Source organism: Neopsephotus bourkii, unplaced genomic scaffold (genome assembly GCF_033783945.1).
Source record: "Neopsephotus bourkii isolate Nb327-2 ecotype Australia unplaced genomic scaffold, CSIRO-AGI_Nbou_v1 NB_196, whole genome shotgun sequence".
In the NCBI taxonomy this organism is placed as follows: domain Eukaryota; kingdom Metazoa; phylum Chordata; class Aves; order Psittaciformes; family Psittacidae; genus Neopsephotus; species Neopsephotus bourkii.
The window spans coordinates 13780723-13798434 of NW_026900709.1; the positions used below are offsets into that span (position 1 = coordinate 13780723).

Here is a 17712-nt window from a genome sequence, read left to right on the forward strand (position 1 = left end):
CACCTTCATGCAAGATTAAATGGCACTTGCGCAAAACCAGAGCACAACAGCATGCCAGTGCTTATAAGCAATGTTTCTGGAAGCCTGTCTTGGGTATTCGTCTTCCTATGTGTGGGAAGTTTTCTTATAAATTACAGTCTTCCTTTTACATTACATGCACACCAATTTTATATCTCTCAGTTTTTATGCTAGAAAAATTTGCATTTTTATGTAATATTAATCAGGCACCACATTTTCCTATTTCGAATATTCAGCAAAGGAGAGCAAAACTATGCTTCCTGGCCTGCTGCCACTCCAATGACTCATCTTTGCTGACATGTAAGCTAATGGGGGTGAAGATTTAGAATTGCTGTTTCACAGAGAAAAAGGAATTGGACAGACAAGCTTATATGTCCCATACTTCATCCCTGCTAACCCTGACTCCCAGAGGCAATGCCCACAGTACTGAGAACTATGAAACTGCCTCTGGACTGTCTGTGTTTATAGGTGTATGCAAAGGTAACAATTAGAAGTACATACATCAAGGCTTTGGTCTGGAAATAAGTCTTAAAAAATCAAAGATCACATACACAACGCAGAACCATTTACATATTCAAATAAATAAATGGGTCCTTTTGTTGATTAAGGGAGAGGAGAGGCAGAGGGATCGCCAGTGTAACCGCTCCATCTCTGACACAGGAGCACACAGCACACAGTCAGCTGCTGCATTACTGTACTACACAATCCCTCTGCCTTCACTGACTTCAAACGTCTATGCTGATCTTTTCCATCCCAGCAGCAAACCTCACCCATGGCTGTAGCTTGCTGCCCTCATTAACCCAACATTCAGTACCAAGGAAGCCATCATCAATACAGAAGATACTGTGCAGCACTCTTTCCTTTCCTTTTCCCCCAGATCTACTTGCTTGGATTTTTACCCTGCTTTCAGTACACACTGGGCCACTGTTACTCTGTAAAGCAGGATTCAGACATGATTGAATCTAAAGTGACATGGAAGTGCTGCTGTCACCCTAATGTATACAGGTACAGGTGGGTACATCCAGAACACCAGCACAATGCCACAGCTGTAAAGCAGGGCTCATGATTTGGCACTTGCTAGATAACTTATCCCTGTGACAGTAATCACTTCTGGGACTTTGCCAGTCAGATGGCATGAGATGTGTATTAGGGACACTTGCACAGGTCCATGATGTCTGATTACCACTAGCCATGTCAGTCTTTAATCCATAAATCGCCTAGTCGTAGGCAAGGACTTCCTGCACAGTGTCACACTTGGCTGCAACACTTCACAGAAATGACTTGAGACAGCATGAACCTCCAGTTTCAGAGTTTCAGTTCCATTTATAAATACAGTGTTATTTTAAACATTCCAGGTGGAAAGTGTGGACTTTCCAAAACTTGAATACCATAGTAAAGATGTAAAGGATGGAAATATCTGGACCATGCTGATTTTTGGGTGTCTTAAAAGAAAAAGCACATTGGGCAGCTGGTTCTCTTTTGCTATTTGAAATAATACAGAGTAAGGTTTAAATGCTGGAGTCACAGCTAAACACATAAGGCAACTCACAAAATCACAGAATGGCTGAGGTTGGAAAGGACCTTTGGACGTCATCCTGTCCACTCCCCCTGGGTCATCTGTAATAGGCAGCCCAGGACCATGTCCAAGGCTTTCGAGTATCCAAGGATGGAGACTCAACAACCTTTCTGGGCAGCCTGTGCCCGCGCTCAGTCACCCACACAGTGAAAAAATGTTTCCCAATATTCACACAGAACCTCCCGTGTTTCAGTTCATGCTCACTGCCTCTGATCCCGGCCCTGAGCACCACTGAAAAAAGCCTGTCTCAGCCTTCTTTGCACTCTCCCTTCATGTATCTATTATATACACAGATAATATCTACTCCAAGCTTTCTCTTCTCTCACTGAACAGTCCTACCTGTCCTAGTCTTTCCTCAAGTGAGAGATGTTCCAGTTCCTTAATCAATCTTAGTGACCCCTTTGCTGGACTCCCTACAGTAGCTTTGTACCCCTCTGGTTCTGGGGAGTCCAGAACTGGACATGATACTCCAGGTATGGCCTTGCCAGGGCTGAGTAGAGGGGAAGGTTCACCTTCCTCAGCCACCTGGCAACACCTCTCTTGTTGCAGCTCAGGATACTATTAGCTTTGTTTGGCACAAGGACACATTGGTTGCTCATGTTCAAGCTGGTGTCCACTGGTTATTATAGAATCAGAATAGTTAGGGTTGGAAAGGACCTTAAGATCATCAAGTTCCAAACCCCCTGCCATGGGCAGGGACACCTTACACTAAACCATATCACCCAGGGCCTTGTCCAACCTGACCTTGAACACTGCCAGGGATGGAGCATTCAAAACCTCCCTGAGCAACCAATTCCAGTGCCTCACCACCCTAACAGGAAAGAATTTCCACCTTATATCCAATCTAAACTTCCCCTGTTTAAGTTTTAACCCATTATCCCTTGTCCTATCCCTACAGTCCCTAATGAAGAGTCCCTCCCCAGCATCCCTGTAGGCCCCCTTCAGGTACTGGAAGGCTGCTATGAGGTCTCCACACAGCCTTCTCCAGGCTGAACAGCCTCAGACCCCAGCATATACTGGTGCAGGACTTTACACTTCCCTTTACTGAACGCCATGAAGTTTGTATCAGCCCATTTCTCCAGCCTGTTGAGGTTCCTCCTCTGGATGACAGCACAACCTTCTGGTGTATCAGCTGCTCCTCACAGGCTGTAACATGAGCAAACTTGCTGAGGGTGCACTCTGTTACATCATCCACTTCATTAATGAAGATGTGGAATGGGACTCGACTCAGTATTGACCCCTGGGGTACGCTGCTAGTTACTGGCCCCCACCTAGACTTCATACCACTGATCACCACCCTCTGGGTCTGGCTGCTCAGCCAATTTTCAATCCACCTCACTGTTGCTCATCTAGCCCATATGTTAACCAGTTTCTCTCTCAGGATTCTCTGGGAGGCAGTGTCAAAAGCCTTACTGAAGTTAATGTAGATTATATCCACTGCTCTCTCCTCATTCACCAAGCCAGTAGTTTCATCATAGGAAGCTGGGCAAGTATGACTTCCCCTTTGCCTATCCCTTTGTGAACCCATCCAGTCATCATCTGACTGCCCTTCCCTGAAGCAGAGTCATGTATTGCAGTCTCTAGTGGCAGAACTGTGCCGGTAGAATTGGGTTGTCCCTCCATTTCTCAATATAAAACAGAATGCAACAGGCAGATGAAATCCTATGAGCAGGAGTGCCACCATTTTTCCTATGTGAGATGATGTAAGTAAAAGAATACCATACTTCCTTTACAAAAATTCAGTGAATGGTGAAGTTAGCTTTAAGGAAAGACTGAGGAAAGAGATGCAAAGATGTTTAAAAACTAAATAATGGCTCACAGGAAAAAATAACAAGCGTTTTTAAACACGCAGTTTGTTTGTCTATCCATTTTGTCCTTTTGTCATGGTCTTTTACCAACTTACAGCGCAGAAGGGACCAGGCATTTCCACGTTACCTTTGGAATCGTTAAATGGTAAATGAGACTTCTACATTGTATTGTTTAGCAGAGCTGATGATGCAGCTCCATAAGGGCACCTTGGTCTCATCCTGTTTGCATTAACAAAACCCCAGAGATATCACTATAGAGGATTTGAAAGGAAACTGTGCAGAGAGGTTGATACTGGCATCTGTAAATTCTCTGTGTGCTTAAATAAGGAGCTTGGTGGTAATCTCTCTAAATAAAACTCTGCAAAGGATAGCATTGGCATTCTCGGTGCGTCCCTAAACCTAAACTGTCACTGTCTTCTGATGCTCTCATAGGGATATAGATATTTGGGTTAGTTCTGTTCATATGAAACAAAGGATGCATCCAGAACACGAAAGAGCAAGGCCAATGCCTTCTTCCAGCCCTCCTCATATACAGGGAACAGGTTACAGAGAAACTTGAAAGGATTTTTACAGTGAAGTACACCAGTATATTTCCTAACTCACCAACTGCCTTCTGGATGTTGAAGAGCCTAGCTAAATGATCAAACTTCTATGTCCTGTTTGTGTCTCAGAAGAGAGAGCATGTGCACATGCAAGCAGCTGCCTTTGTCTGGTAAGAGATGAGAAGACAGTAACACCTAACTATCTTATAGATGTATTACAGAGCTTCTTCAGGACCCCTAACTTAAAGGGGGCATTGAAAAGGAGCAGCTTGAAGCAATACAGTCTGCATGGCAGTAAAATCCTTATACTGATTTCAGCGGGCCAGACTCTTTTTATCTGACTATGTTTTTCTTTAAGCTGAACACGTTTATAAAGTGTGCGCTGAAAGCTAATGAGAAGATCCTACCTTCAAGCTTAGCCTCTGATCAGTGCTGTCAGTGACTAATACGTTATTTCTTTTCTAACTTCTTGCCAACACAGGCAATCAACTGCTAACCTGGAGCTATGTGATCTCCAACCCACTTCTACTTTAAAAGCAGCAGAAACCCGTATGTTTCTTGCCTAGCACACAGTAAACACAATGGCACTATAGCAAATAGGCTATTTCAGCACCTGGTTATGCCTGAAACTCTCCTTAGCGCTTTGGGACACAGTAATTTCAGTGAATCATGTTCAATTACAACATAGTTATCTCCAAGCTTGTTTGATGCTTAGCATTTAAGGAAAACTATATGCTTACTCACCACAAGGGATATATACCAAGCCTACTGACAATGAAGACAATGGCAAATGTAAGGAACAGAAGGTCACTCAGTTTTTGACACTTGCAATAGTTTGCCATTTTGGCAGCCTGCAAAAGAAAAAAACGTTTGTTTACTTCTGTGAGGACAACCACGTTCTCCTGTATTGTGCATAAGCTGTAAGAAAAAGATATAAATTTTTTATGAAATCACTAACATTTTCATTGAGCCACCTCATAGGTGACCTTGTAACTCTTCTCCATCAAGCTGCTGGAAAATGTCTTCTTGGGTAAAAAAACCAGGCTGCATAAAACCAGAATACATCTCTCATTTCTTCCTTCCCCTTTAATTTCCTTTTTGAAATCCTACAATTTCAGATTCACAAAACTCTTCTAACCTTTTCTTGAACCCCACTGTGTTTATGCCATCCTTGCCCCCAGCCTCTTTACCTACCCGTGTCTCACCTTTCCAGTATGCTCCACTTGCATTTTCAGCATTCGTTCATCTTCCACCTGCCCTATGCTCTCTGTCATTCTTGTCCTTGCCATATATAAACTTTGTCTCAAATCTCCTACATTCTCCTACAGCATCTCTTCTTCTTTTCCGGCCCACACAGAACAGAGTCCACCTCAAAGATGATACCCCTCCCCTTCAAATATTTTTCCAAGTCTCTCTTCCCCTCTCTTTCCAACTTTTGCTTTCCAACTTGTTCCCTATGCCTATTTTTACATGCCTCTCTCATTTGCCTTCATGCAGTCTTCTGACTCCTCCTCAGCGAAGGAGTCACTAATTACTCTTCACTCAAACTGCTCATTAAAACCCCAGTCTTCCATGAAGTTTCTTTTCCCTCTTCTCCCTGAAGAAAACAGTATGTACAAGCAAAGCTGTTGTAAGACATCTGTGCTGTTTCCACAGCATTCATGTACGTAAGCAGTTACTTATTTTAAAACACCTGCTTCCAGGCAGGGACAGTCTTTATGCTTTCTGTCAGATGTATCTAGAGAATCACTGCACATGAAGTGAAGTACATGAAGAACCCAATTTAGTGTCCACTTAAGTAATTGGGAACTCTTTCAAAGCCCCCCTCCTAGGGGACCTGTATCCATACTGAGAAGATACTTCTGCACAACTTCCAGAGGGCTAGGAGGGAGAAAAATTACCAGAACTATGCAGACAGAACGCTATTCTGAATGCAGAATTCAAACCAGAAGATTACCTAAAATGGCGATAGGCACTATTGCACTCTGATTTTTTTTTGGTATGAACACTGAATCTGAAAGGGCTCAATGCTCATGTTAGCCAACCTGGATGACAAAACTAGCCTGCACTGCTGGATGTTACCTAATTTCTGCAATATTTCCACTGAAAACCTGAATATAAAGGATATTTCTCACTAGCAGAAAACAGGTTAGGAAGTGGGAAGCTCACAAAACATGAGGAAAGCCACCACTAGTGCAAAGAAAACATAACCCTTTAAAATCAGCCCTATATTCCTGTGGACACAAATGAGTTTAAGGGAAAAATAACGCTTTAGTGCCAACATGCAAAGCATAACAGTCACTAACACTTTGATTTTCATGTGACTGAAAGTCCACATATGAATTCTGGATGTATTTCCCTGGCAGCAGTCACAGTAATCTCAGCAGTGTATAGGAGTACATCTTCCCCCATAAGGCACCGGGGCTACAACCCACTGCCCTAGCAGAAGAAAGCCCACTGAGTCATAATGGCCCTCCTAGTAAATGTTTGTCAGGGCTTGTGATTCTCTATTTTACACTTTAGAGTAGCGTTAGTATTTCCAGTCAGAACAGACTGAACAAATAAAGACCACTGAAGTATGTGCCTCATGGAGAAGCGTATTTGCTGAACTTTTGTAAATCATGTGAGAATACCAGCAATTTGTCCTTGTCCTAGCCAGTGACTGAACGGAGGAATTGAGCAAAATATGTATCTCGCTGTGTTCAAGGTCAGGTTTTAGCTAGCCTATTACAGCTGCTCTCCAGTGGTTTTATAGTTCCACAGATACCGGTCTGATCTGGAATGAACTCTTTTGAGTATGTCATTCTGCTGGTAAGAAAAGAATCAAGAAAGTTTGGGTAAACCCACAGCTAGCGCAATGGATCTACACACATTGCTAAAACAGAAAAATAAACCTCTAAAGATGTAATTATTTCCTAGAGGAGAAATCCAGATTCTCTGTTGCTTTCAGAGGCAGTCATGTGCCTTCTAGATTAAAAAAAGATTAAAAAATAAAACCAGATTTACAGCCCTACCAAATCAGAATGTCAGGATTTTGATTCTGCAATAGGTGACTCACACACTGAGGCTATATTCTTGCATAACAGCATCTTTGCAACTACTTCAATAAAAAGTCATTTTAGATTATTTTATTAACTTTGCGTTGATCACAGACAGCCCAATCTCATCATTACCCAGAGCTGTCTAAAAACTGATGCAGGTACAGGATGACACCACATCTAAATTGATGCTATGGAAGTTACAGACCATCCTGACTTAAAATAATTCCAATCATCCCTTCTCCTCCAAAGCCAGATGCTTAATACTGCTATCTGGTTGCAGAGGCATGGGGACCTGGAAAATCCTGGGGACCAGAGGTCAGCTCACTGCCCATACACAAACCGCCACCAAATTGTCCAGCACCCTCTACCCAGCAAAGCACAGCAGCAACAAACTGCAACACCCTAATTCTCTTGGAGATGATGTTATTGCTCCAGACACTATGTCACAGGGGTCAAGAACCAGAAGCTTCTATCCCCCAGTCACCACCTTCCAGATTTTGCAACTTTTGACTTTACCATGTTATATTTCATATTTGTGTAACTCTCCCTGGCATGCAATGCATTATCAGTCTCTGCTCTTACAAGCAACTTATCAAAGGACAAACCAGCCTGAAGTCATAAATATGCACAGCTACAATTGTAATATATTTTAGCAAGGAAATACACTATATAAATCACCATTACCATCTTGATCTCGACTCTTCTTAGGAAATACTCATTCTGCATTACAAATAGATTCTACCTAATAACACGCTAGCTCTCTGAATAGTGAATGCCATGTACAGATGCTGATAACATAATTTTCTCACCTCTAGGACAACATAATTTTCTCACCTCTAGGACAACATCAGCCGCATCATGGAGACATAAGGTCAAAGTTCCCACTCGTGTCAAGTTGGTTACATATGAGAAGGTTATCAGGGTGACTGTTACAATGTGATGTGTAAACATGATGCCAAAATCCTAGAGCAGGGCAGGGGGGAGGGGAGGAAAAAAAGAACAACCAATAAAGCAAACAGTGAGATTCAGTACTTTCACAGAAAAATGTATGGATGCTTTTTAAACCCAGCATTACGGTTATGTTACATAAAGATCTTGTTACATAAGTGCATTAAATACCCAGATATATACTTCATTCACAGTGAATAAAATAATCATTGTATGTTAATAAAATGCAAAGACATTACTGAAACTTAGGCAATATTTACATTTCTCAGTTCACAGTAATTTAACCTAATTAAGTAAACATTTGTGGCTGAAATTACCTTGCAAATGCAAATATATATATACAGATAAAATTACACCATATTTTTTATACACCAAGCAACATACAATATGAAAAATAATGTGGCATTCACAAGAGTTCTAATACCAATAAAGAAATGGGTAACACATTTCCACATCACTAGGAGTTACCAGCAGTCACCTGCCAAGCACAACTGAGAGCTTTCACAGAGCCGAAAATGCCAGCACCATTTTTTTGTTTGTTTTTAACAAAGCTGCTTTGTCTTCACACTGTAACAGGGTCAGAAACGTCTTCAAACGAGCTGGTGTACTTCCTCCTACTCAAATCTAACCTGCTGCTTCCTCCCAAATGATGCGGGTTAGCTGGTCTCTAGATCAGTAACTCTGAGCTATTTGGCCCATTGAAAAATATAGGGAGCGACAAAACTCCTGTAACATCACATTCCCAGATACATGCCAAGAGGCAGGAAAAACAAGGAACAGAATGCCTCCCTGGCCTAGATTCCCAGAACGGTTTCTGAGAGAACACAACCCACAGAGATGAGACTCTCCTCTGCAAGGCACCAACTCAGTCAAAAAGCCGTCTTGCTGGAGTCTGCTGAATTACCTGCACAGCTTTGAGGAAGTGGTATCAAAACTCTGAAGGTAAGATCACAGTCATCATTTGACATGGGATTTCCTCCATACACAGGGTGCAAAGTTACTACCACAGCTCTCAGCAGAACTAGTAGCTCTTATGTAGAGCTGTCCGCAAGGAGAGAGATCCACGCAGCCTGCTCCGCAAGCATTCTGGAAGGTGGAATTTAGCTTCTTAGTAGCTTTCATGGGCCAGTCTTGCTGAGCTAAGTGGCCCTCAGGACAGAAACCAAAACTGAGACCCTGCAGTCTTTAGAGGGGCAGCACCTGGTTTACAGAGGGACTGAAGGTACACGTGTCAGGCAGAAGGGCCTTATGGAAAGTGCTGATGAGCTTCCACTAACAAGAGAGTCAGCTCCAGAAAAGCAGCAGCTGCAGCTGCTGCCTGCTCTGTCTCTCCAGTACTGGGAGGAGTAACTGCCCAGTGTCACCATACCTCTTTTTGGGAATGCAGCAGGCACACAGCAGGCCACATTCATCACATTCAGTGATGCGCAGTGCCATTGCCCCTCAGTACCAGTGCTTGGCTTCACTGTAATGTACACCTGGAGTCTGGAAAAACCTGCATCTTGAGCAGTCTCACTAAACAAATAGGGACAGGACCTGCTTTCAGCCTTTCACTTTACATTTAATGCTATCAGGTGCTAGAACACAAAGCTGAGGGGGAGGAAAAAAGAAAGCTGAATAAAAAAAATAATAAAAAAAAAGAGTAAAAGCAGTGAACCGTATCCTATTTTGGTATATGCTCAACGTTTCTCAGCCAGGTTATTTGATCCCCAGCAGTGTGGAGCACAAATACATTCATCAGTTATATCAAGCCACTGATTTAAATCCATTTTCTTAAAGCAGACTGAGCAAAAACAGAATTAAAGGCTGCTTCCCCTTCTAAGAGTCTTAAGGTAAGGCAAGAGTGTGGCATCTTAGTCATTTCAGTAACTACAAACCCATACATGGGGACTATTTCACTATACCATAAATCAAAACAGCAAAGTACCTACCTTAATCCCTGGGATCATAAATAAGCTGCTAGCATTGCCATATGGCAATACTGCAGACTAGCTCTTTACCTGCTTCAGCTGCAACTGCTCTTCATTTTCCTTCTAATTATGTTAGCACATAGGCAGTCCAAACAGGGGAAGAAGTCAAGTAGAAAATCTCTGTTTTTATAGCTGACACATTAATGTTCTACAAATATGAGATTTCTAGTCCCTCTTGGGAACTCTTCAAGGCACTCTGACAATATGGATTATTCTAAGCAGCCCTAATGCTCTTGGGCAGCAGTCTTCTGCACTTCTGCATGAAGTCTACTTACAGAAATGCTGCCCAGGGAGCTCCTTCTCTAATAATGTTTCTTGAAAGACACAGTTATCTGACTCTGCCAGCTCTGAAAGAGAGATGCTGCAATGACCTACTGAAAACTGCTAGATAAAAGTAGCAGTGATATGAATAAGACTACTTTTGTAATTCTGGTCCTTTATTTCCTGTTTCCTCTTTAAATCAGTAACTAATATTATGCTGTGAAGATGTGACCTGTTAGATTTTAATTATACGTAAGGGTGATGAATACATGGAAACTAATGGTACAAGTCCCCATAATGTCAAGTGGTACTTGTGTTCCCGGATTATTCAAGCACTTTCACCCATACATGGCGGAAGAGCAGCTGTAGAGGAATGGGCTTTTTCTTTTTTAAAATTTATTTTAAACTGTATGTTTGCGCAAGTTACATTTATTTACAGCAGATTTATAGCCTCCAGTTGTAACTGCTGAAGGATGTCATGTGCCTGTGTCATGAAAATACATGGCTAAGCATAGGAGAAAGAACCTACTCTTGACACCATCAGTGGGAAGAACACAGATCAGACAACAGAGAAGCCCCGTGGGTCTCAACTTGTAGACAAACCTTCTGGGATCAAGGCTTATGCTGCCCACATTTGTTTAACATGTCACATTCACTGACCAACTGCCAAGTGGCTATGGAGCATTAGTGTCACTGAAGAGCAAAACATCTTCATTAGTCACCCCAGCTTCTGGAAACAGGCTATGTTTGAGATCAGCAAAGAAAAGGAACATCATCAGCTAAAGGTCGCAACCATTACAGTTCTAGTGAAGGTCTGCAAAATGTACACAATCTAAATTCCTTTCCTCTGAAACAGAAGAAATCAGCTCTATGAAACTTTCTTTTCTACCAAGTTTGAAGAAAGATCTAGGATCCAAATTCAATGGAATATAGCATACATTTTCTAGAATCAAAATGGAATATTCAAGAAAATTAGCAGCTATAGATTATTTCATTTTAGAAATGAATGAACTGTCATTTAAAAAAAAAGGTAAAACACAGAAGCTGTAGGAATTGCCAAATGCTTGGAACTGAAAGGTGTGAACTGATAGAAAGGTCTCCCAGATCTTCTACAAACCTGTTAAAACACTGTATAGAAATTTTATATAGACTCATAAATATACCCACCAAATATTTTTCTATCAAACAATACTTCAAGTATCCAGAAAGCATGTAAATAAGCCTCACAGCTTCTAAAAGTCATCAGGATCTTGTGAGAGTAACAAAGTTCCCTGATCTACTTTTTTATTCTGTATTTTACAGGAGTATGGGAAGCTGGACAGAGATGATAAAAAACCAAATTGTATTAGGTTGCGGTCTTTGAAAATGAAAACCCTTATGTGTAGAGCATCATTACAGCAACATAGTATTTATGAAGTAAACAACATGCCATTATAAAACCATAAAAGTTAATCTACTCAATTCACTGCCTTAACGCCAATAGTAGGTATGGGCAACAGCCTAAACTGTTTGCTCACACCTCTTCAGCCAGGCAGAGATAATCTGGTAGAATTTATAATACCTAAATAAAGAGGTATTTTATAGTCAGCAAAACAATTGGAAGTAATTTTAAAGTCATGAATTTGCTATTAGAGAGGAATAAAAGATGGAAAACAGCAAGCACATTTATTTTGAGCTACATCGAGTAAAGGACCAGCGCTGAATGCTAGTGCTTTCAGAGAGGACCTACAGCACCTCACCCTGAGAGAAACCTGCCTACATAAAAGTGGTTGGCTGAATTCCTGCAGTGCATGAGGCTGCCAGGGCACTTTTGATCATCCTAGACTACAACACTGCTACTGATGAATTTAAAGTATCTAAAATGATAATCAAGATTTACATAAAAGTATTCCTCTAGCTATAACGTTAAAACATCAACAGGTTTCTCAGGCTGAGAACTGTTAATCTGCTTTATATAAGCTGTCATGAAGTATTACAATAGTACCTGATATTAGCTGGCAAATTTCCTGCTGCTTCAGTTAAACACAGCCTTATTTGACAGGGGCGCTGTTTCACAGACTGCACATTGGGCACATTAAGAGGTTTCCACATTTTTTAAAAGAAAACCTATTCTTTAAAAGAGAACTTACGGTGTTGCAAGAGCTGGTGTCTGTCAAGCTTGTACTACTTTTTATCCACTACTGTAAGCTCCCAGTGGTAACATTTTTCAACTCATGGGTTTCCTTGACAGCTTGCACTTGCCCCTGGCCACAGAACAGTTTTACTATGTGACATCAGCACATGGCTGCATTTCTCCAGCCTGATCCTCCTAGTTAGCAGTTTTGCTTACGCTACAGAAAGAGCTGCCTCCACAGTCCAAACTGGTCAGTGATCTAATAGGTTATTTATAAATATGGCATCTTCACTGTCTCCTGCAGGGTACTTATAATGAAAGGCTCTTGACTTGCTATCATTGCACTGCAGATATTGTGCTCCTGCTCTCTGCTGGAGTTGGATGTTCTTAGACACAGCAGATGCATGGGTGTCATGGTGTTTGTCCCATTTGTCTCTCTTTCACCTGGTGCCCTGGGTTCAAGCACTGCAAATCTGCAGCAGGGATGTTACTTAGCTGCTTGTGATCCACTTTCCCCACCTCCATCTCCCATTCTATTTCCACAGTAGGCTGCTGTAAAGTCTTCCTGGTAACAAGTACAAGCTGTTTATATATTACTGAGAAACAGGCTTGCAAAAGGTAGTTTACTTGAACCTGTACTACAGACAGGATCAGGATTTAGTTCTGTGCACCTCTCACCAGTGGGCACAAACTCCCCAGCTCATGAGCAAAAAAGCTACAGCATTTGCTCATGAGATGTGTTACATGAGAAGGGTACTACCAACCCTCCCAATGGCCCTTTTCAGAAGTGTACTTCAGCGCTGAACCTAGATGCTATTCAGGTAAGCCTCCAATTACTGTCCAACGTGAGCAAAACTGCTAGTCAGAACAAAAATTAAATATTCTTTAAAGATGTATTGTGCTCCAAAATTGCAGTACGGTGGCAATGATGTTACACTTTCCTCTCCCACAAGAGGTACACAAAGAAAATTAAATATAATCAATAGCACAGTGCAGAGGGCTGAACATGAATGTAGGGGGACTGATTAGACACGGTACATTTCTGCACCAATAACCTGAACAATTCTGTAACATCGCTCCAGAGGTTTGGTTTTGGTTGATAAACCCACAAATGGCCATTCAGTATTTCTTGCACCCGCAGCTGATATATTAGTCAATGTTACTCTTGATTTAAATTCATCTCCTGACCACAGCAGAGGGGTTGGAACTAGATGAACTTAAGGTCCTTTCCAACCCTAACTGTTCTATGCTTCTATGATTATACAGCTCTGTTGAGCAGTGGCTTTCTGCCGCGCTGTTTTATTAAACATTGAAGTTGTACTCATGTCAAACTCATGATGAACAAAATATTTAGCATCTACAGTTGATGTAAGCAAAGGGTATACATGCACATGTCCCTCTACTCTGCTCTTGTGAGACCTCACTTGGAGTGTTGTGTGCAGTTCTGGTGTCCTCAACATAAAAAGGACATAGAACTGTTGGAACAAGTCCAGGGGAGGGCCACAAGGATGATCAGGGGACTGGAGCACCTCTCATATGAAGGCAGGCTGAGAAAGTTGGGGCTGTTCAGCATGCAGAAGAGAAGGCTGCGTGGTGACCTCATAGCAGCCTTCCAGTATCTGAAGGGGGCCTATGGGGATGCTGGGGAGGGACTCTTCATTAGGGACTGCAGTGACAGGACAAGGGGTAGTGGGTTCAAACTTAAACAGGGGAAGTTTAGATTGGATATAAGGAGGAAGTTCTTTCCTGTTAGGGTGGTGAGGCACTGGAATGGGTTGCCCAGGGAGGTTGTGAATGCTCCATCCCTGGCAGTATTTAAGGCCAGGTTGGACGAAGCCTTAGGTGAGATGGTTTAGCGTGAGGTGTCCCTGCCCATGGCAGGGGGTTTGGAACTTGATGATCTTAAGGTCCTTTCCAACTCTAACTATTCTAGGATTCTATGATTTATCCTAAATTGGTTGTTTTGCTTACATTTTACCTTTCAATATGGATTTAAATTTTGTGGATTTTTTTTCAGACGTAGAAATCTTGAGAATATTTGGAAATTCAAATAGAAGGGTGCTTTTCTGTATATGTAGCTCTGTGTGGAAGACAACTTCCTTTTGCAAGTAACAGAGGAGCCGACAAGGAGAGGTGCCATGCTTGACTTCATGCTCACCAACAGGGAAAAGCTCATTGGAAATGTGACGCTCCAGGGCAGCCTTGGATGCAGTGGTCACGAGATGGTTGTATTTGAGATCCTCAGGACAGTGAGAAGAGCGTGCAGCAAGCTCACTGCCCTGGACTTCAAGAGAGCAGACTCTGGCCTCTTCAGGAACCTGCTTAGTAAGGTTCCATGCGATATAGCCCTAGAGGGCAGGGGGGCCCAAGACTGTTGGATGATATTCAAGGATCACCTGCTACTAGCTCAGGAGTGTTGCATCCCAACTAAAAGGAAGTGCAGCAGGAGGGCCAGGAGACCTCCTTGGATGGCTAAGGAGCTGCTGAGGAAAATTCAAAGGAAAAAAAAAGGCTTATAAAAGGTGGAAGCAAGGACAAGTGGCCTGGGAAGAATACAGGGATGCTGTCCGGGAAGCTAGGGACCAGGTTAGGAGAGCTAAGGCCCAGTTAGACATGGTTTAGTGGGAGGTGTCCCTGCCCATGGCTGGGGGGTTGGAACTAGACGATCTTAAGGTCCTTTCCAACCCTAACTATTCAATGATTCTGTTCTATGATACAAGATTCCCAGGAGCACATTGTGGTTCCAAATAGCAGATAAGCTTAATCAGGACATCCTGGACACTTCATTTACTCTTTTCAGACTTACACTTCTGCTAAAATTCTAGTAAACAGGGATTTTTCCATTAGTATAGCCTACAATCTATTTTATGATTCTATGTTTCTAATTGACAGGTGAAGGAGGCACATAAAATATTATAAAATCCTTCCAAATATTTTAAAAAAATTATCTTCCAAATTTTAAAAAGCCTGCAAGAATAGGTCAATGGGCTGTTGTTACAGAATGACTGTTGTGCTGTCTATTCTGCTATGGACTAGCACCTTCCTTGGAGGAGAAAACTTGGATGAAGGAATATAACTGGGTGAAACTGACACTGGAAAACTCATTTTTAACAGGCCAGAACTTTATTTTCTTCACTAATAGCTCCTTAATAGCAAGGATCAGCTACCTGAAATTTCATAACAGTAAAGGCCATATTAAATGTAACATCATTTTTTATATTAAATTTATCCCTGTTTATACCATCCTTTTGCAGAATCAATTAAAAACCTTCACAGATCTTCCCAAAGTGGTACTGTGAATTTATGAGGCAGTCTTGCTCTGTCATTGATATTTCATCCTTTAACTCTTAGAAGAAACAGTATACCTACTAATATGTGTTCAATTCTATTCAGATCACTGTATAAGAGCAAAAGGGGCTTTCAGCTGCTATTTCCCCTTGAATATTTGATTACTCCAGGTTGTTCTTCTTCCCATGCATACAAAAACTCCACATCATAGTAAAAAGAAATAGAGTAGACAAGCACTTCGACACCAGTTTCTCAGCAATGACTATATGCAAGAGGTGGTGACTAGAAAGAACTGTATTTCCAGCTCATTGCACAGGTAATACAGGTATTCCTCAAGTAAAGAAAGAGACGCGTTTAAAGCTTTCAATGATTTTAGCCTCATTGTTCTTACCTTTCTTTTGATGTCAATGAATTGAGAAAACATTAAGGACCAGTAGAATGACAATTCAACTATGTAGTAATAATGAAGGTCAGGCATCAGTGGCTGAAAGATGGAGATGAGAAAAGGTTAATAGAATCTAACTGACATTACAGGCAGCTAAGGTCGATGTGGGACATGTTTAAACACAGGGAGATTACTGAATTATACGTAAGCATCCTATGCAAGAAAAATTATGATGGTTGCCTCTTTCAAACTTGGATGCTCTGGAAAAATAAAGCTCCCCAACCTACCCTCCTTTTATATTTTAATCTTGACAGTATTATAATACTCTAATACCAAAAATTACGATGTTGTCCATTAGGAACTTAGAACAAACTAAATTCTGAGTGCTCCTAAGTCTGTTCTGAAAGATCACTTGAAACATCTTGCTGTACATCAGTAATGTGGGTTTAAAGCTCAGAAAAAGAAATAATGCTAGAGCAGATTAAAGTAATGCTACGAGCATATAATCGCATCTGCTTATGATGAAAATGTCAAGCTTTAAACAGGGCTCTAATACAAAATCCTGCTTTTAAACAATGTAACCTTTTTGTGTGAACATGTTAAGATTTGGAAAGATGAAAATAAAATAAAATTATCCAGGCATCCTGTTTGATACACAACACGGCTACATGGATGTTTAAAAGTAAAATAAAAATAACAAGACACAGGAACTTGTGCATAACCAAAACCAACCTGAGGTAACTTTGAAGAAGGTAGCTGGTGGCACATGTAAACTGTTTAGCCCCTAGCCTAAGAGAGACAATCCTAGGACCTTCTCTAATTTCTGTGTGATTGTGTCTCTCTGCCAGTCATGCCTTCCATCACAGCGTGAGAGGGGCAGTGGCACAAGAGAAGCTCCTGAGGACACCTCCGAAGGGATTAAATGAACCATCTCCACAACAGTTTGCACTGGCACAATCATGCACCTAATCAGGGTACGAGCTGTTTCCACTGGCAAGAAGCAGTTCAGTTGCCTCTCTTGTTCCCATTCTCCTTTGCAGACCAGTTCTTTTCAGCTGAAAAACAGCCTTTAGGTTCCTACTGAATGCTTTATGTGGGTTATTTAAATAGAGGCATATGCTTACACTTTATAAAAAATGCGTACACTCAGAATCAATCTTTTAAAGCCATTTCTTGAGCCAATATAATATTTTTTTCTGATTTAGTGAGGCTGACAATAAGGTTTTAACTACGTGTAGTTAAAAAGGGAGGAGAGCTAGCAATGAACAACTATTATAGCAAGAGAACTCACTGGGGAACATTTCTAGTAAAACTATGAAGATTGTCAGCTTCTTTATTAACAATATCATTAGTATTTCTAAACCCATACATAATGATAATATAGGGGGATTCTAAAGATATAATGGTTTTCCTCCATGAAAAGGTGAAGGGTGAAAGGATTAGGTTTCACCCTGTATGCAGTACAACAACTATAAGAACTATACTGGTTTTTCCCAACCCACTGAACCCAAGGCTTTACTCGGGTATTCTCAGAACCTTTTTTAAAAAATGACCATTCTACCACTGTTACAGATTTCTGCTTTCATGGTTAGATTTCTCAGACCTGTTTTCAGATCCCATGTTTTATTTCAAAACAGGTGTGACAGCTAGATTCACCTTTCCTGTCTTGAACTCAAGCAAGATGAAGAGTGTCTAGCAATATTCTGAAATTACAAGTAACACATTGACACTAACATATTGACACAAAGCCCCCTCATCATAA

The 17712-nt window shown here is 41.4% G+C and overlaps 1 protein-coding gene across 5 annotated transcripts in view; it reads right to left on the minus strand.

Moving 5' to 3' along the window:
• CERS6 (ceramide synthase 6) overlaps positions 1 to 17712 on the minus strand; it is a 120058-nt gene that overhangs the window by 17608 nt on the left and 84738 nt on the right. For all 5 annotated transcript variants that reach the window (XM_061343212.1, XM_061343174.1, XM_061343203.1 and 2 more), the window contains 3 exons: positions 15957 to 16049; positions 7820 to 7948; positions 4689 to 4795 (listed from right to left, as the gene is read on the minus strand). In XM_061343212.1, the coding sequence (XP_061199196.1) occupies positions 4689 to 4795; positions 7820 to 7948; positions 15957 to 16049 (329 nt within the window). The remainder of the gene's footprint in view (positions 1 to 4688; positions 4796 to 7819; positions 7949 to 15956; positions 16050 to 17712) is intronic.